The sequence below is a fragment of the Syngnathus typhle genome, linkage group LG12, assembly GCF_033458585.1.
Source record: "Syngnathus typhle isolate RoL2023-S1 ecotype Sweden linkage group LG12, RoL_Styp_1.0, whole genome shotgun sequence".
Lineage (NCBI taxonomy): Eukaryota > Metazoa > Chordata > Actinopteri > Syngnathiformes > Syngnathidae > Syngnathus > Syngnathus typhle.
The window spans coordinates 5,785,744-5,805,418 of record NC_083749.1 but is presented as its reverse complement, the minus strand read 5'-3'; the positions used below and the strand labels follow the sequence as shown (position 1 = coordinate 5,805,418).

The window sequence follows — 19,675 nt, the reverse complement described above, 5'->3', positions numbered from 1 at the left end:
TCTATTGAAAATCTTAATCTCTTATAATTAACACAATTATTTTCAGAATATTAATTTTTCTGCCTTTTTTCCTACTTTTTTAAAATTATAGCATAATAGTAGGTCTAAAAATTAAACCAAATTAACAAGATACAAGACCCCTGTGTCATAAATCTAAAAAATCCTGCCACACTTTTGGAATCCAATTATTATAATTATTTTTACATTTAGCCATTTCTTGCCTGAAGTTGTCGATCAATATGGCCGCCGAGTGATGAATATGCACGAGGCGTCTTCCTCCTCCTCCTCCTCCTCCTCCTCCTCCTCCTCCTCCTCCTCCTCCTCCTCTTCGGCGGCGATGGCTGCGGAGGCCCGGTAATTGCCGGTCGTCAGGGGTGGCAGGAACCGTAATTTGCATCTCGGGGATCCTGCAATCAGCGTTCTATTCATTAGTGCGCCTGCCGCTTCATCTGCTGGCCACTCAGAACTGCCAATCTCCCGGCGGCAGCCAAAGCATGTAGGGGAGGAATAAAAAAAAAAAAACAGCAAATGGGGAAAAGTTTCAATTACAAGCCGTGGCCGCGCCGAGTGGTGTAACACGTCTCACACCCTATATTTAGACGGGTTTTTATGCAGGTGATTGACTGGTGGCGCTTTGTGGAAGGAGAATTGGATGAAGAAAGCTCAATGAAAGCGTATAATGGCATGAATGTTCAATCACCGCCGCAGCCCAAATGGGGACTTTGTCTGCGGCCGCATGAAGTGGAGGCCGCAGACCGGCGGGACAAGACAGACGATTGTCACTCAAAGCTATTGTCTCATCAAGATTACACCAGATTTGATTTGCGTCTTTTGTGGCGCCACGTCGCTCACTTTCATGGGCGGCTTGCCGGTTTAACTCTTGATGTGGGGAATTCACTGAGGACGAGTTTGTGATTGTATGATCTAGTATTGTTTCAATTGTCCTGTCACTGTTTGTTTCTCAGGAAGCGGTGGAGTTTTTGTCTAGATATAGATGTCTATGATTAATCAACACATGTTTTTATGATGGTATAGTATTATGTTTACACTCAACATGGTGTCTTATCATTGTATTTTCAATTGAATGTATTAGCAACATCAAGTTAACGGCAGGCTAAAGTCAAAGTCTGCTTTATTGTCAATTTCTTCACATGCCAAGACACACAAAGAAATCGAAATTAAGTTCCCACTATCCCACGGTGACAAGACATAGCACACAATATACGTACATACAAGTAAACAACACAAAAAAATAAAAACAAGAAGGCACAAACAATGAATAAATAAGAGTGATGAATAAATAATAAATAAACAAATAACATAATAAATAAGTGTGAAGCTAACCTAGCTAGCTTAGCTTCACCTCGCGGACAGCTAGCTTGCCTGAAGGTCGTAATCGTGTATCTTGCTGTATCTTTGAGATTCAAATCTGTTGCTATCGTTACGTTTTCATCAAAATGATCATCTTTGAATGCAAATGTATTTTTGCTAATACACACTCAATGGACATATTTGGGACACCTGCACAAAGCGGGTGGGCCCAAAGCTTCCATAAATCCAAAAAAGTTGATTCTTTTTGTTGCTATGAATGTAAATTTAGTCGCACTGGTTTTTGATTGACATTGCCAGAGAGGTGTTGCATTACCAATGTGTCAATCGTTGTTTTTCTATGAGAGTGTCAATCAAAGGGGTTATGCAAAGTTCCTGGCCATGTTTTACCAACCCCACTCAGTTTGGTGGGCATTAATGATGTCAATAAACATCTCTTAGATCATAAAAGGAGAAGAATGAAAATAGAAATCCTCCCAGTTTGCACAGAATGTGTTACACAAGGTCATAAACTGTTAACACCAAACCAAATTTCATTCAGATCTAATTCAGATTACATATTTAGCAGATTAGCAGGAGGGGGGGGGGGGGGGGGGGGGGTTGCATTTAACACATTCAAACACTTATGCGTGTCAAATATAATCAGATCAGGTTTGAATTTGTTTGCTTTTATAGGATCCTTTTTCTTGCTTTTTTTTTTTTTTTACTCTGAGTGCCTGCCTTGTATGAAGAACTGTACCTAATGTTGTGACCGCTGAGGGCATGATTTCTGAAGCAATCGTATAAAGAACTTGTAATCAAAGCAACGCACACAATACTATTGCCTAATAATAGCCTGGATTTATTAAATGCAGTGCAATTACGCTGATTAAAGGCAACACAATGCAGAGCATCGGCGAGTATTAGCGAAGCAGCGTGATTTGTTTTATCAAGACATTCGGAGGAAAAGTTGAATAAGGTTTTGTTTCTCCAGCATGGAAAAGGTGAGCGAAGCCGAGTCACCGATGACCATAATCACGTCTCAACTCGACCTTAGGATGAACCTGTCAATACCCGAGCGGGGAAATGCCCCAATTTCCCATTTGACTTGGCGCGCTTGATCTCAAATCACAGCTCATTTCTCCACGCATGAGCACATTTCCTCCTCTCACTCATGACAGGCTTTTTATTGCCTCGGCACGGCACCTTTCCACCTCGCCGGGCGAGTCGAGCGTCTGCCGTGGCAGAAACAACAAAAACGACTCTGACGGATCTCTGTCGAATTATTAAGGACGGCGCTCTGATGATTCTGCAACCGGACTCCCACCAACCGTTCTCCAGATGACTGCAATAACACTATTACACTTGCCATCATCGTGTCAAAACACCTTTCGCTGTCAGCCTGTCTGACCAACTGTCAAAACCGACCCCCCCCCCTTCTTCCCACTCTTTATCCGCTCGGTTGTGAAAAGACAAGAGAGGAGCGGTTGAAAGCGAGGTGAATTCCTGGGTGCACCTTGACACGCACCTGTCAGGGACTTTAATATGGCGTGTGTGCACGTGCAAAGGGGAGGGATGAAGAGAGGGAGCGTGGAGCTCAGTGGGTGGCAAAGGAGAGCGATGGCTGCTTCTGACAGGAGCTATTTGGCTAATCCAAAACAACAGCTGTAAGGTAAGGAGGGAAGGGAAGGGAGGGGAGGGGTGGAGGCCATACAGGAGGTAACAATGAAACCAGCGTGCAAAAGCTCTTGGCGTAAAAACAAAGTCGAAATGTGGGAGTTTATAGTATCGCTAAATTCGAGTCCGTTCCTCTCAGCTGCCTGCTTGTTTTGCCTCAAGATTGTTCCAATTCTTTTTTTTTTCTTCTACAACCGGAGGTGGATATTCCACCATAGTTTCAGCAAAGGTTCTCAATCTCAATGTAACAGGTGGATGGGAATGATTGACATTTTCTGATTGGTTGTTTTTCCTTGAGCGCGGTGGTTTTTCAAAAATATCAAACAAACTCGAGATGAGGCCTGATTTTTCCAGAGATCATTTTACAAAATTTTCACTCAATTTTGAGTTTTCAATGACGTTTTTCTCTTCTTAACTGTATATCGCATGATGTATTTTGATTCTGACTCTTCGGCCTTATTAATAAAATGGCCCTGCTTGCAAAAAGCAACACGCAGCGGGTGGAGTGATGTCACTTTGTTGGAGGGAGGTGTTAAGGGAGGACAGGCGGCCTGTCGGGACGCCATTGAGCTGCACCCATTAGCGTCCGAGGGGCAGGTGAAAATGATTACGCACAGTACGCTCGTCACGCATGTACTGGCCTTCATTAAACATCTGGTTGAGTTTTGTCCAAGGGGGAAGCCGCGTTAGGGTGGTCCACTCTCCTCCAATGCATCTGTCCTGTTAACACGGGCCGGGCCAGGCCGTCAGCGTTCGAACGTCTTAACATCTCCGGTGGGTGCCGCAACACGACACCTGCTCGGCCCACCACTGACTGCATAATTAAAACGATTACACCGTGAGTTTGTGAACGCGCCGCAAAATTTCAAAGCAATTCACCGATATAAGGTACAACCAAGCACCCACAAAGAGAATCAAACAGTTTTCCCCGGTAGAAGCAGCACTTCATTCGCTATACTGTTAGCGCAATTGATTGAATCTAGCAAACTTGAATGCAGCTTTGCTTACCTTTAGGTTTTGACATGATACATAGCAACACACACACACCCATAACCTTCCATATTAATCCACGAGATCTAACCTGGAGTCTTCTTTAGAGTCACTTTGGGAACTTTAAACATTGCTTTCATGTCTGATTGGCCCTGAGTTCTTTAGCGTGTGTGTATCAGGCATCCGTGTGTGTGTGTGTGTGTGTGTGTGTGTGCGTGTGCCTAAGTAGCAACAGATGCTGCTTGTGACCTCAGAGGCTTCCTGGAAACTCAAATTTGTCAAAATGAAGCAGGAAAAAGAGAAAGAACGGCAGTTTAGGTAAATGTAACTCATACAGGACACACACACACAATCGCATACACACGATGTACGCCATGCAAACCAAGCTCTTGGGGTTCTGTTACATGACCTCACGAATCATCAGAAATTGTACACATGCAGCATCAAATAGATGGTAAAATGTTACAGGTATGTTGCAACAAAAGTGATTAGCCCTCCAGTTTTTATTTAAAAAATATGTATTAAATCTATTTACACTTTCAAGTTATTTTTAAATTTGCAAATTAAATGAGTACAGATCTGGCAACAACACGAAACGTTGAAAGGGGTCTAATATGTCTGATTTAAAAAAAAAAAAAATCTGATTGTTATGGGCATAGCAGGTGTTATATTTAAGTTGATGAATGGATAAAAATGTAAAAAGGAAATCCTCCGTTATGTTAAGTAGGGAAAAATATCGCTTGCAGCTGAAATGTCATCTCAAGTCCTTTTTGATGAGGGACAATTTCCTGCTGATTTAATGACAGAGCATTTAAAAAGTTGTGAAACAGACTGAAGACTTCACTCTTGGTTTCCCCTCGGTGGCCCCTATCTGCCGATAAGGCCGAAAATAAACCAGCGACGGCCGATGGCGGCGCCTCGCTGGGGGAACGTCTCGGCCCTCGCACGCATCATCCCTGCTTTTCTTTAACGGCGGAAAATAATCACGCTATCTGGGTGAAGAGCCCAGCTCATGATATCACCTCTTGGGGAAAACAAGAGGAAACGCGTGCCAGTTGCTCTCATATGCGACCAATTATTTCACGGTGAAGTCGAGTTGTAGGGGGGCGGGAGGGCGACATTTTCAACCATTAGCCCTTTAGCTCTGGGATCAGACTGAGGGTAATAGTGACTAAACACTGAATAAACACATTTGGCTAATAGGTCATTCCGAACCTGAAGCGGTAAAGTTAGCCCCCATTGGATCTCGTGGACGCCATTATTGGCAATGAGTGCAAAAGGGGCAGGCAAAAAGTATTACTGTATCTATTTCTGCATTTTTATTTTTTGATAATATTTTTTCAATTTCTTGCTGTGAAACTCAGAAAAAAAAGCAAAGTCTAGTCTCGATTTATTTTTGACACTTAATTGGAGTGATTGTCAGTATTCATGGAAAAATGAATAATTATCAGATGAAACAAGATTAGTTGTCATAATTGTTTTCATAAAAAGTGCAACAAATCTGCTCCAAATGTGACTAAGAAATGATTCTGAAAATTCAGTTTACAAACATTTTTTTTTAACTTTTATATATCTATTCTATACTGTCGGCGATCGTGCCTTTATTTATCTTCCTATGTCAAAAGTAAATGTGTAAATAAAACACATTCGAGAGGTCAAGTTATTTCGATCTGCACCAAAATTTTAACAAATTCTTCACTCAGACATTTCATAGTAGTTTACATAACCTGTGCATCTGTATTTTCCAACTACAACACTGATTATTTCTTGAGCTACGTAATACCAAGTAGTTTATGGCGCACAAGTTTTTTTTTTTTTTTTTTAAAGCAAAAACCGCAAGAAAAACGACAATAGACATGGAAAAAAACTGCTGTTTTCTGATTATAGCTTTTCAGTTTTGGATGCAATACGATGTTTTTTCCTTTTCGATTATCCCTTAAGAAAAATATCTGCTGCTGTTCTGCGTTATGTTTGAATATAAGCAGAGGATACTTTATAAACTGCATGGGAATCGTGTTTTGTGGAACCTTGGCTGAGCTCGGGCGTCTGCGAGCCATGTAGCCGTGCTGCGTGGTGCTAAAAAGTCAAACACGCAGGTTATGTCGCTGCTCTCTCGCGGCTCTGTTTACTTTCCGCTAGCAGGGGCGATCTGGAAGTGTTTGGCCAGGGGGAGCCGCGCTCACTGGGAACTATCAAGCAATTCACATTTTAAACTATTTTGATATCGGGCCCTGTGGAGAGTTGCTCTTTCCTTGAGAACATGACTCGCCTTTGGGCTCTGGGGCCTGCTCGCACGGCCCGAGCAGTAAACACAGGCAGGGAAGTCTATTGCGTCGTGAATTGACGACGGCGAAAAGTAGGGGGGGGGTAACCCTCCTCAAAAATCTCACGATGGTGAGGAGGGTTATCCCTGTAAACGGGCTGCAGGGAGGAGATCAGTGTAGAGTGACTTAATACCTCACACTAAGGAAAAACATAGAGACTATAAATAGACTGGCACTGCATGTGATTTTATTATACAGCAAAAAAAGAAGAAGTAGGTGTCGTAACTATTGGACAGTTAAGGCTACAAAATAAAAAAAATTTCATTGAGTTAAAACTGAAAGATGATTACCACATTTATTAGTATAATATTCAGATATGCAAACACAAATATTTTACCGTTTATATATATATATATATCTATTTATTCATTTTATTTATTATATTAATTATTTTTTTTTTTTCTCCAGCGTATAAATATTGGCATGGTGGGCACACAAGTTCTGTAATTTAAATGTTCTGCTGTTCTGAATTTAAATTTGTCACTCGTTACACCAGCGTGACGCAACATAACTTTCATCAACACGGCTCAGTAAGTGCACATTAAAAATGATCGATCATCAATACAGCTCGTCGTATAGCAATAACTCATCTGCGTTTTTCCGTGTGACTTTCTGTTCATTTCTGCTCCCTCCTATTTATTTTTTTGTCTGTGTTGTTTTCTCAGCATTGCAATGCATCACTTGACATTACCCAAGCAAGTTTGAGATGCAGCGCATCAGCTGAAAGCAATTTTGGTCCTGAGCGCAGCTGCCAGGCGGATAAGACTTTCCTTCTTTCGTTTACTTTGAAATGTTCCTTCCCCCCCTCCCCACCCCGACTTCCAAAATACACAAGGCAGCCAAATTGCTGACATGTGTGAGAGGTGGGGGCAGCGAGGCTCCTGCATTTTTTCATGCCCCCACTACGCAAAAGTCCACATTGTTTATTTAAAGAACGCTGAACACTTTAGCACTATTAAGCAACATGTCATATAGTAAACTAAAGGTTTCCTCTCAGGAAAAATCCCTGACAGTTTATTTTTCTTCAGCAAAAAGTTGGTTTTGACTCACAAGCTGCCTCCATGCACAAGTAAGCAACGGGCTTGTGAAGTGGACGACACTAAGGCACAACGTAAACGTGGAAATGTTGCGTTTATAGTCGGGGTGGGACGAGACTATCTCTGGCCCAATGCGTGCATGTCGCAAATGCGAGGAACACGTGATTAAAATTCCCCAAAATATATTCTCGTAAAACGAACCACAAGATTAATATTACTGGCCTACAGAAACACACAAAAGCAAAATTGTGTGTAGTGTAAAAAAAAAAAAAAACTGAAATTAACTAACAAACTATTTTATTTTGTGCGTCCAACAGATGTAAAAAAGAAAAAAAAAATCCTGCATAATATTTTGAAGCAAATTTCGCAATCAAACAAATTACACCAGTAGCGTACCATTACATGGTATTGCCTTACCCGCAAAGGGTGCCAGTTCGAATCCCAGCCAGTGCCTCATCATTTCCACCATTTCCAGTCTCTAAGCCGAATAAAAAATGTTTGCAAATTCTATAACTCACAGGTACTGCAATTTAATATGCATATAAATAATACCGATAGGGGAAACAAAACATGGCACTCTAATATTTTCGGAACTGGGTAATGACAGCCAGGAGTCAGCTTTATGTGCGTCATCCAAGGACAAGGAGGGGTACGGAGGGAAGGAAAGAAGACTTCCACGGGGCAGGAAACTCGCTACGACCGATAGCCCGCCGGGCCCCACTGAGTCAGCCGACGCTAGGAAGCAGCTAATATACCTTGACATGCATAGGAAACCCAAAACTCGGCGAGCGCTCCGTCAGATAGGAGCCGCCCAGAGGAGTGTGTAGCCTGAGCCGCCGTGTGTCCTCCCTAACTAGCACTGTTTACATGAGTCCGCGGCCGAGGAATGCTCAAGTATACCTTGAAGAAACCACAAGCACAACAGCATTAGCAGCGCATCAGCTCCCCACCATGGGAACGAGTCAACTCTGCTCGGCTACCAACAACTGGCAATATTTTGTCCTGTGTGTTTGGTCCATAGGATCGTATCCTTCGGTCAATATTAGCTTGGATGCTGTAATATTGTCAGCTGAGGCTTAATGGGAATTGAAAAGGGCAAAGTGACTCCTATGTGGATTTGAGTCAGGACTGATTTTCAGAAAGTAGCTCCAGTGACATGATGGGAACGGACAGTTTGGAAACAAAAAAGCAAGTTGTGTGCAAAGCTACGCTGCTGACTGCCAGCAGACTTTGTTTTTACAAAAAGACTGGGAAACCAATAGTTGACCAACTATAATACTTAAGCAGACATTTAGATACTTATTTTTGTGTGGGAAATGTGTGTGGGGGCCACTTAAGTGAAACACAAGAGAGATACATCAAAACGTGTTTTTTAAAAAAACACGCTTTCGAGAAAAAAATATTCAAATTTAACTACAGGATTATCAATATGAGACCTCAATGAGAACTTTTCAACGCCAGCCCAACTAAAATGGATTTTTGACATCTAGATCCATCAATGTAATAGAGAATTGAGGGATTAGCAAAACCCGCTTGGATGAATTAATCTTGCATCCTTCTGGTGATGTCACAAAACAATCTAGATCTATCAAGAGAGGTCCTGTTTTATAGCTCAGAGTGTTGTGCACACTACCTCACAGAAAAAAAACCATTCTGTATCATTTCCCTGACAAGAAGGCCGACGTGTATAAACAACCAAAAAAATGAAACGAAGGAAAAAATGACTAGAGGTTGAACGTGCACACGGTGCAGCTGGGTAAGGTCTGTTTGGCCCCCGAGACCGCCGAAACAGTTAGATAAAGCAAAGGGGATGACAAGGTGAAGGCATATTGGCTCTGACTTACAGCGGGAGAGGAGAAAAAGAAAAGGGGGGGGGGGGGGCAATGTTGGCACGCAAGGAAAGTGAGTCTGCGGTAGACTCGTAAATAGCCGGAGGGACAGAAGGGATGGAGAAATGGAGCTATCAGCAGAGAAGCGATGAAGGTCTGGACTGGAGCCAACGTAAACACACGCCGGCCCTCGAGGAGCTGCGGCAACATACGTGCATGAAACGGCCTTGTCCCTACATGATATGTACAAACACACAAACATGTAAACACTTAAGGCTGCGCTTTTATATGCATCACACACACACATGTATGAACACGCACACACACACGCACAAGGCAAGTTCCCAAACCGCAACATCTTGAGTGTTAAGCCGTGTGTCGTTTCATTTCATCACATACTTCACATTAGTCCACTTTGCTACGATACCACAAAATAAACACGCAACGCCCCGCAAGAAAAAAAAAATGGCTGAAAGTTTTATTTTTACACGTGAAATAAACACGTGGGAGAGTTAGCGGCGCCTCGTAGAAAATCGCTTCTAGGCCATCTTGACAGCAAAACTGTATGTGAAGCCTCCATTAACGCGTGACCGAGCCGCAAAACGATCGCCCTCCTGTTGCGTCTTGTTTTTGACCGGCCGACCAACCAAACCGAAGTGGGCTTGGTGTTTTCTTAAGCGAGGCATTCAAAGGTGTTTGGCGAAACTGTAGCGGGGATAGAGCGTCTGCCAAGCATGTCCGCCTGGAATGCAAAACACGAGTGGCGGTCGTTACTCTGGGCGCGTTGGGAAATTCACTCTGATGCCCTTTGAGAGCGGGAGTGGCAGATTGTGCGCCACTCAAATGTATTTCAAAACGCAGCCAGCTGTCATGTTTGAGTAGAAAAAGTCGATTTCCCAAAATGCTAAATTGTAGAATGGCAAGAAGCAGCGCTTATTTTCTAAATTTGGTCATGTGACAGAGCTGAGATTGGTCCTTACCTGGGCAACTGTGATGTCATCAGCAAGTGGCAAAATGGCCACCCCCTTAAGATGGAAAAAAAAAAAAAATGGGTGGATTTTGCTGCCTAATTCATTTTAATTTATTAATCAGAATACCGTGTTTAGACAAGTGGGGTCAAAAAACATATTATTGTAAAATAAATTTTATGCTTGACTTCTTCTTTAATATTCATAGAACGCTAATCCCTAAAAGGAGCATGAAGCTACTTACCATTTGGTTGGAACATGTGGTCAAACACGGATAGGCTTCTTGCTTTGATATACAACACTAATCCCTGCAAGTACAAAGAAAATCAGTTGAACAGGAAGAAAAGTGCCAAAAGTAGTGCGAACCCACCCCGTTAGACTTTTGACCTCACTTACCTCAAATTGGTTGGGATCAGGTATCAACGTCACACATTGCTTGTATACTTTTGATACAAAACAAACGCACCCCCTGAAAGTGAAATGAGAAGTTGATCACTGCTCAAAATGCCGAGTTCATATTCGGCCGATACGCCGTGAAAGACAAATGAGATTTAAAATAACCTGGGTTCGTTCTTTCAAACAATTTGTCCCATAGATGGTCAGTTGGACATTGCAGATGTGAAACATCTCCCAGCTAACACAATTTCTGAGCATGATATGGTTCCTTTAACAGATTGGAAAAATGCAGAAATAGAACCTACATTTGAGCTATCCTCTTTTCTTCTCCACACAAGTGGGGGGGGGGTCATGGCACTTGTGGCCAGTGGATGTTTTGCCACATAAAGCAACAACCTGCATGACGGTTCAAAGCCAAGTGCAAAGGAGGGGGGACATGAAAGTAGCACTCCACAAGGTGAAATGGCAAGGAGTGTAAACAGATAAAACACGCCTCCATTTTGGGGTCCATCTCAAGTGTACCCTCACTGGGGGCTCTTAACCAAAGATGACTCTCCGTCCATTTGCGGAAAAAGTAGACATCTGCCACCCTTGCGTCCACTGCGACACCACACATGGGGTATAACGACAGGCGTGTTCCAAAGCGGCCGGGTTGTTTGAGTATTTTAGCGTGTCCAGCTCCCAGGCGGGCTGTTGCTTTGTGAAAGCCCCGTATTGTATTTCTTTCCTGTGCCAGAGCACGTTTCCTGTGGCGCTGGCGTGTCAAACAACGATGACCCGCCGCTTCCTGAGAGTCGCATGGAGGCGAGGCCCTGCCACGAGCCCCGGGGGCTCCGAACATCCCCACCTCTCCCTCCCCGTGCTTTCAAGTCATCCCCCACCTTGCTTCTACAGCATCTCATCGCCCCCCCCCCTTACCCCTTTCTGCCTCCCTCTATCCACACCTCCTTCCCTCTTTCGATTCAAGCTTCCCTCCTCCCCTTTCTCCGTCTCTTTTCAGGTCAAAAGAGGTTGTCAGACATTTCCCGTGCACGTCGTTGATCCAGACCACACCTTGGAGGGGGATTTCTTCATCGGTCACATGCAAGCGTTAAGTCAAATGCCCCAAAATTGGGGATAGGCATGATAACCAATTGAAGTGGTAGCAATCGTTAGAAATTATTTGCAAATGCAGCAGAGGTCAACCGGGAATCCTTTAGCTCAATATTTACTAAGCAACACGCTTTTAGTGTTTATTTTGATGATGTCAGGACTATCTTACTGCTGAGCCTTGAACAGTGTGCTTATAAGAGACATTTCCAAGTTAACACCTGTAAGTCTTGTGTGTTGAGCTGCCAATTGGAGCTCCCTGTAGAAATCAAGACCACAGCAAGGTTAAAAACTTAACCTGACTGATGACTACTAGCTTACAAAAAGACCTCCCTCGCAAATGAAACTTGGATAGAAGAGGAATAAATAAATAAAAAATCCTGTTTTGCTCACACATCTGTTTGTGGGGTCAGCGAGGCTTTCGGTTGGCTTCTCTTCCCGTCTCATTTGGAGGTCATGGCGTACTCGTGGGCTCTGCGCACGTGAGCTCGTGACACAGGCACGCTTTCCGCGCATCTCCTAAGTGCTTCTTTTTACACTCCGTCCCGTCCGGGTCAGGGATCAGGAAGTGAGCTGGGAGAAAAGAAGGAAGCAGAAGCAGCTCGCTGCGGCTGCAGGTAGTCGCCTTTTCTCTCGACCTTCAACCCGAACCTTCAATCAGGCTGACAGCACACGCTCGGACAAAGCGCAGATGTGCATGAGCGGTGACGCGCGAGCGCCGCTTTGAGACAAAAAGACATAAAAATCGTCTTAATTTATTTCTTTATTATGTGACAACCATGTTGACGTGTGACATTTACAGAAGTAGACAGGAAAGCTGTATGAATCACACAGCCTTCCTTTCATCAAAATATATTTGATGAAGCCAGCTAAAGCTCTGTGCAAAAGCAACTTTTAGACTCAAACAACATCAAACAGCTGCTATGGGCACATTTGACCATTTTGGCTGCTTTTGGACAGAGCCCGTGACCTCACCAGGTCCAAAAGAACAACCTGCTGCCGTATTTGGAAGGCTCGAGTTTACCCTCGATGGTCGGGTTGGGCTCGGGGCGCGGACGAGAGTGATAGGGGTTCTCAGGCAGGGGCCTCGAAGTGGAAACCTTGGTCACCTAGAAAATAAAGCAGGCACATGATTTAAAGTACCAGAATACTTAGAAAAAAAATGGTTAAAAACATGGAATGCATTTGAACTTAATACTTTCTACGGTGCTTTTATTTAATATTTGTATTTGATAATAATCACCTTAGTTGAAATATACCTGAGCCTTTCTTAGCAATCAAAGCAGTTGGAGTTCTTATAAACAGCTACTCGAGATGGCAAATGAAAAGTGTTTTTTCTCACTACCTTGACAGACGATTTGTTTTGTTTTTCCTGTCAAGTTGCTGAGCAACTGCTGAAGGCGAGGCAGGAGCGTCGCGGTGATCACAAGTTAGCTGCCATTTTCCACCTCAACTCTAAAGAGTTGCGAACAATAGCTTTGACTGACAAGGGAAAGTTGGAGTGGAGCGGGAACAAAAAGCTTGATTTGTGAAATGTACAGTTAGGTAGATGCAATCAGAGGCTCCTCTAATCAACACGAAGAACGGCAGCTATCAAACGGAAGCGCCGGCTAACGAGGCTCACCTTCGACAGATCTCCCAGCTCGGGTCTCTCCCAGCCCAGTTTGTCAAGGACGCAGTTGTCGAAGGATTCCTGTTGCTTGCGGCAATAACGCAGCTCGGCCAAATTGGAATAGTCTAGACAGGTCCAGTACTCGGTGAACGACTCTGCGCAGTTCCCCTTGATTTGCCTGACGGGCACAATGACAACTCTCGTAAAGCTTTTTAAATTTAGATCTGCCAAGGTGGCTAGATTTTAATCAAAAATGTAAGACTTGAATTTAGTAGTACGGTCATGTTGTACCTGAAGAAGTTAAGGGCACACTCGTTGACTTTCCTCCCTTCTTCGAGACACTTGCGAGGGTCTTTCTCCTCCCAGCGGCAGAGCATGAACTCCTTGTTGGGTTTGTCACATTCCGAGCCATAGTGATGAGCGGCCGCCTTCAGCACCGCAGATGACACATTGATCTGGACGTACAGAAATGAAGGACAATCAATAAACGCATTTACATTTACTCCATATTGGCAAACAACTATTCCCAATATGCTCATTTAATAATGCAATTAATCTAACGTGTATATATTTCAGAACGTTGGAGGAGATTTGGGAAAACCCACACTAGTATGGGGAGGCAGTAGACAAGTCGAACCCCATAATTGTGAGACATATGTACAAACCACTTCGCCACCGTGCTGTCCTAATACACCAGCTAACCATATTGTATTTATTTTCTGATAAGCATTGCAATATTATTGAAACATTATCTCTGTTGAAGCTTTTAGTACAGTAAACGAGGTCCGCGCTTAACTTTCAAGGTTCAAACGTGTCATATTAGGTTGTTGTGATTGACAGAAATTAGAAACATAGCAGACATAATAAAACAGATATTGCAAGCTGGAGATAATTCTAACTTCTTACTGTTGTGCTGTTTACGTGCAACTTGGTAACTGCAATATAATTTTCTCTTAACGTCCTACGGCTGATGACAAATAAGTAAGACAAAATTTCTTACAGTAAATATATTCTAATAAAGTACAAGTGAGAGGTATTAGCGGGAGAGCTAACACAGCTAGCTTAAATGGGGAAAACTTTCCATTCAAACGGCTGCTTACCTCGTCCACCTTCAGCTCCTGCAAACTGGGGATTTCCACCGGCATGACTGCATGCGTGTGTAACAAACCACGCAGAGGAACCAACGAGTCGGACAAAACTTTGAAGGTCTCCTCGTCTTGCTCAGGACGAGCGACGAGGCCGCCGAGAAGGTCAGTTTTCGCTTCTGTCAACTCGGGGCGTGTGGATGACGTCATGACGAGCGACATGGACACCACAACACGCATGCGCACAGGGATCCAGTTTAAAAATGTTTTTCTATGTTTTTTTTTATCTAACTTGGGATATTTTAAGGCATTTTATTCGTTACAATGTTTCAGTAATAATAATTTAAATTTCAGTGAGAGAAAAATGCCACCACCCCAGACAACGTGTTACCATGGTAACGGTACACTCAGATAATGTCACTCTTTAAAACTATTGAACGTTTCTTGCACGTTATTGCAACAATATTTTTGTCTGTTTGGGGGGGGCAGAAGGGGGGGACTCGTCATTGAAAGTAAATTAAGAAATAAAAATGGAGCTCACTGGAAGCAGTTATAAAGGGCCTACTCTAAATGGCAGGTAAGCTACTTTAATTTAATCAGTTTCATTAACACTGATTGATGTGTGAAAGCCGTATTTTAAATTAATATACCAAGTGTCGTAATAATTTTCAGTATTTGTGTATATTTGAATAATTCAGATTTGTAGATGTATATGCAGACTATATGAATGTTGACATGGTGGTCTATTGTGTCATCAGGATGGAAGGAGAAGGGGAGTACACCTTCCCATCTGAGACCAAGTACATCGGGGAGATGAAAGATGGGATGTTCCATGGTGCAGGGGTGCTCCACTTTCCAAATGGAAGCAAATACGAGGCCTCCTGGGAGAACGGCATTGCCACGCAGGTGGGTTTTCTTTTTTGTGTGTGTGTTTGTCTGCACACATCTTCACATCAGTTACACTTCCAATTACATCTGCTACACGTTATTGCAATCACTCATTCTTGTAGCGGCTATTACGTTTCTCTACGCCGTACTTGAAAAAGGTGTATTCTGTCTTGCTCACGTGCATTTACAGCAGCAATCAATTGCAATTATTATCATCAATTCAGATGAGGGTCACTTCAAATGATAGTCACGTTGAACCGTGACTAAATACAGCCAAGACTTCCCTGCATTAATGCAACTACGCTAAGACCAAACATTAAATCTGGGATGAATAATGCAAGAGCTTTTTGAAAAGAACAACCTTAATATAAAAAAAATAATAATGTCAGATTTATCTTGGATTGGGTACAAATGAATGCCATCGATTGAAACAGTCTCATTTGTTTTCCATGTAGAGACAAATGTTATGGAATTTTTGTGATTGGGTACTAAGCAAAGAAGCTGTTTCTAATAAACAACATTCCCCAACAATTTATTTCTTTTTTTTCTCTTATGAGCTTTTGTCTATACAAACACACGCACACACATACTGTAGACATCAATTGTTTACCAGAAGGCAAATCCCATTGTCTTCCATTAGATTGGAATATCCATCTCGGCCTCTAAGAACAAGAAAAAAAAAAAGAAGAAGACATTTAGCACGTAACCCCCAGGGTCTCACGTGTAACATTTTTGGGTTGGCCCAAACAATGTGGTAACTATTATTCCACATGTTGAATAATTTGATCAAATTGCATTATTTGCACAAACATTGTCTTCCACTGTGATTTCTTAAAAAAAAAAAAAAAAGGGATCATTCACCTTTGCTGACGGGCTGCCGTACCAAGAGAAGGAATGGGATTACTGCGATGGCAACGACAGACGCTTCTACACCGAGAGATGCAATGGCCTTCGACCAGCAGGTTGACATTTGACCTTTAAGACGTCACCTTTAAGATTGAGTGATGTCATGTTTGTCATTTCTATTTTTTCATGAAGGTGAATCCCAGCTTACTGATCTGCACCCCCCACGTGAAATTCCTGAAGGCTGTTATGATTGTGGAGATGGTTTTTATGACGCCGCTACGAGAACTATCACGTCCTATGATGGGACTTTCCTCAGGGAGGCCGGTGAGATAAAAATGTCATTCACATACTGCTTAATGATTTTTAACATTTTGATAATCGTGTCAACTAAGGATGTTTTCATTACGATTTCAACCACCGATTCTGATACCGATATTTCACGAGATCGGCTGATACCGAGCTGATTATAATAGATGAAGTTGTTTTAGTTTTTTCAAATTGATAAATCTAAAAAAAAAAAAAAATCAGAACAAAATTTCCAAGAGTACGTGTGTGTTTTTTTTTCTTTTTTTTTTAAATGCTCCTATATCCTGTATGGATTTCTTTTCCAAGCCAAGGAAGTGTAGGGGCATTTGTCAACACACGTGTAAACTCAGGATTTATTGCCTCATGGCTTCCCGTCCAGGATGCAATGATGATGGGACACGGGGAAAGAAAAACCCCCTAATCCAGAGCAGGGCACATCTTAAGGAAAAAGGAAGGAGTGGGTGCATGTTGCTCTTCTAACGGCCGCATGTAGGACAAGATGCAACTTGATGATAGATCCGGCTTAACTTCACTCTGCCTCTTTTAGTTACACTTGATGGGTAAGATGGGCAAACATTCCTACCTGGCACGGTGCCAGGATGCAGAACAATAGGATCCTCGGCTAATATTCCCCTAGAGGTCATGGGTTATTTTTGGACGCTCACAGGAGACCGCACGTACTGTATGCTTGACTGAGGTGGGAGAAAGTCACACTATTTTCTGAACCACCAAAACATTTTCTCAAGAAGAAGCAGAAATATATTTGATGCCAGCTGATGGGTCTCAGTGAAGATTTTAATTCTGGACCCCAACAAAACAGGTGACAGCAGTAACTTGACCTCAAAATTCTCCAGAGCCAAATTATGAACTGCCATGTTGATTTTTTCTTTTTTTTTTTTTTAGTGATGGAATTAATTACAGTTTGTGTAGGCTAATTTGTAAACAGAAATCTTTTTGGGCAAGCTAGCAGGCGGCATCTGGGGGGCTACCATATTGTTTGGCGCACTTTCCTGTTTCTGGGATAAGCACTTCCCTTCGAAAGGCCCCCACTGTGAAAAACATTCCAGTGCCAACAAAAACACCTCTAGTGACTTAACCACAGGGCCCTCCCTTTGTCCGAGTCAGGCTGAGGTGTTCCGCGGACAGATAACATCAACCTGGGCCTGGAGAAGTGGAATATTTGAAACGCTGGCTGCGTGTACTGTAACATCTGCGAACATAAAACACCATTTGGGTCTCATCCAAAGAGCGGTTGCGCATGGATGATCATTTTTAAGATGTGTATCAAACCAGATGCTGTTTTGTTGTGTGATATTATCATCGAAGTGAATTGGGCACTGATGACTTACACATGTATCGTTTCATTCCATGTGTTGACATTTTGTTTTCACGATACGATTTGAAGACTTCAAACGCAGACGTCTCCATTTATTGTAAATCCAGTACATATATATTTTATTCGATCGTCGAAATTTCATCGGATTATGTAAATCGGCAAAATGTGAATATTCACCAGCCACCTGTGTGCTCGATTTAAGTCAATTTAAATTGCCGCTATCCAATCCGAAGAGGGCGCTATTACTCGGAAGACGTGAATAGGGGTCAATCTAATCATCATTAATGCAGGTTTTAGGGGGTCTCCTCTTGACCCGGTGACGAGGTACATGTAGTCCACCATGATTACATTTTACAACCACAAATACGGATGGAAAATGTTTGCAGCTGCTGATAAGTTCAATTGACCAAAGCCCCCCGCCCACCCCCGCCCCCCACCTCCTGATCAGGTAGGAAGAAGATTGGGGGAGTTTTGTGCTTCAAGTGGCTGTTAGCGTTGACGCCCGTCGCTGCCAAATTACACACAATCAGTCGGCAAACGGGACCTGTACCCCTCCCTTGCCCGGCACAATGGAGCACCCCCAAGCCCCACGCGTGCTCCAACCTTTCGGGGTGAGGCCTGCACGGCGCTCAAGTGCATGCAGCTGCGCGCGCTCCAGAGAAGGGTGACTTCCCCTGCAATTAGCTTCACATTTCACTCGTAACAATTGGCGAACTGCGGCATTTTCTGCTCTTCTGGCAGTCCTTCTTTGGCAGAAGACAAAAAAAGGGGGAAAAAGAAGGGGCCGGCCATTTTGTCAAGGCTTATTGTTTATGGGTGTCTGAAGTGGCTGTGAGAAGTTATTTTCTCCTAATTGTGAGGCTTATCTTGATTTGACAAAATTTACTAGCCATGTGAATGGCACTTCACTGCTCAAGCTGCCTTTTACGCACAATGTGACCTGCGTTTTTAATTTGCCGGCTCAGTCGCTATTATGTCTCCTTTCATGCTGGGCGCGATTACGATTCCGTTTACAGACCGATAGATTTTTAAATGGCGGTCAAGCGGAAGACATTTTCCAGGGGGCCCCCCCGTCGAGCCTAATTTGATGTACAGTGAAATTGTGGGGGATACATTCCAGATCTACTCGCTATATGGGAAACTTTGCAATATATATAGACCACATTAAAGAACTTTTTTTTTTTATAGTAATAGTCAAAGATAGCAATCATGTGCCAAAATATCCCCAGGAATATTATAACTCAAGTCTACATTTAAAATAAATTCTATATTTTATAAATTTATTATCAAATGTATTTCTTGTTTTTAAACAGATGACTCGGAACATGAGTGGATATTACGAACCTGTCGAGTGGCAGACGATACGATTTCCGACTTCTTCCAAGAAGAGGCTTCCTGTGTGGACCTGAATGAAGCCGAGTCAATTGTTGCTACATAATACTTTGCAATAGTAAAGCACTTTTATTTTTGGGGACCCTCAGTTCAATAAATAATACATTGAATGGAAAACTGATCAAGTTTAGGTGTTATCATTACACTTGCCAAGCAATTTATTAGGTTCTAGTACCTGCTACTTGTTTGTAAGGCCAGGTAACAGAATCCCGGAGCGGACTTGATCCAATTTGGAAAATACTCAGAAAAACCATGAGATGCATAGAATCAATCATTCAGCACCATCACATCGCTGCAACTGCCCTTAAATAGCTGCTGACTGGGAATAGGTGACAGGTGTGTCTCACTAGCGCCCTGCAATGGATGCAGAAAAACTATTAAAATTTCTATAAAATACATCAAATTATTTTGTATCTTTAAACCTAGACTTTCAAAAATATGAGAATAAATAAAATGGAAGCTAATCATCCTTTCGTACCCCAAAATACTATTAAATGCAGTAACAAGTAAACATACTAACGTTAGCTTATAGCGGGAGTGTCAAACTAATTTTTTTGGCCGGCCGCATTGTAGTCATAGCTTCTTTCGGAGG

General features: G+C 42.7%; 2 protein-coding genes and 1 long non-coding RNA gene across 3 annotated transcripts; 1 reads left to right on the top strand and 2 right to left on the bottom strand.

The window, feature by feature from the left end:
• Window positions 1-301: 301 nt before the first annotated feature.
• Window positions 302-11,371, bottom strand: LOC133163176 (uncharacterized). The gene is made up of 4 exons (XR_009716329.1): window positions 10,530-11,371; window positions 10,378-10,441; window positions 10,146-10,190; window positions 302-407 (listed from the first exon to the last, which is right to left on the bottom strand). It is a non-coding gene; the product is annotated as an uncharacterized LOC133163176 (long non-coding RNA).
• Window positions 11,372-12,363: 992 nt separating this feature from the next.
• ndufa8 (NADH:ubiquinone oxidoreductase subunit A8) lies at window positions 12,364-14,520 on the bottom strand. The gene is made up of 4 exons (XM_061292804.1): window positions 14,331-14,520; window positions 13,522-13,685; window positions 13,243-13,408; window positions 12,364-12,727 (listed from the first exon to the last, which is right to left on the bottom strand). Exons 1-4 carry the CDS (start codon window positions 14,373-14,375, stop codon window positions 12,590-12,592), a joined length of 513 nt encoding a protein of 170 aa, XP_061148788.1. The 5' UTR covers window positions 14,376-14,520; the 3' UTR covers window positions 12,364-12,589.
• A 322-nt stretch (window positions 14,521-14,842) lies between these two features.
• On the top strand, window positions 14,843-19,129 carry morn5 (MORN repeat containing 5). The gene is made up of 5 exons (XM_061293981.1): window positions 14,843-14,892; window positions 15,074-15,221; window positions 16,054-16,165; window positions 16,242-16,373; window positions 19,005-19,129. Exons 1-5 carry the CDS (start codon window positions 14,846-14,848, stop codon window positions 19,127-19,129), a joined length of 564 nt encoding a protein of 187 aa, XP_061149965.1. The 5' UTR covers window positions 14,843-14,845.
• Window positions 19,130-19,675: the final 546 nt, after the last annotated feature.

Bases quoted from the DNA above. Each gene is read 5' to 3' on its own strand.
- ndufa8 (XM_061292804.1), bottom strand. From the start codon at position 14,375: ATGCCGGTGGAAATCCCCAGTTTGCAGGAGCTGAAGGTGGACGAG. The intron at 13,686-14,330 runs GTAAGCAGCCGT...CTGTACGTCCAG, and splicing joins AGGAGCTGAAGGTGGACGAG to ATCAATGTGTCATCTGCGGT. The intron at 13,409-13,521 runs GTACAACATGAC...TGTGCCCGTCAG, and splicing joins TGTGCCCTTAACTTCTTCAG to GCAAATCAAGGGGAACTGCG.
- morn5 (XM_061293981.1), top strand. From the start codon at position 14,846: ATGGAGCTCACTGGAAGCAGTTATAAAGGGCCTACTCTAAATGGCAG. The intron at 14,893-15,073 runs GTAAGCTACTTT...TTGTGTCATCAG, and splicing joins GGGCCTACTCTAAATGGCAG to GATGGAAGGAGAAGGGGAGT. The intron at 15,222-16,053 runs GTGGGTTTTCTT...AAAAAAAAAAAG, and splicing joins AGAACGGCATTGCCACGCAG to GGATCATTCACCTTTGCTGA.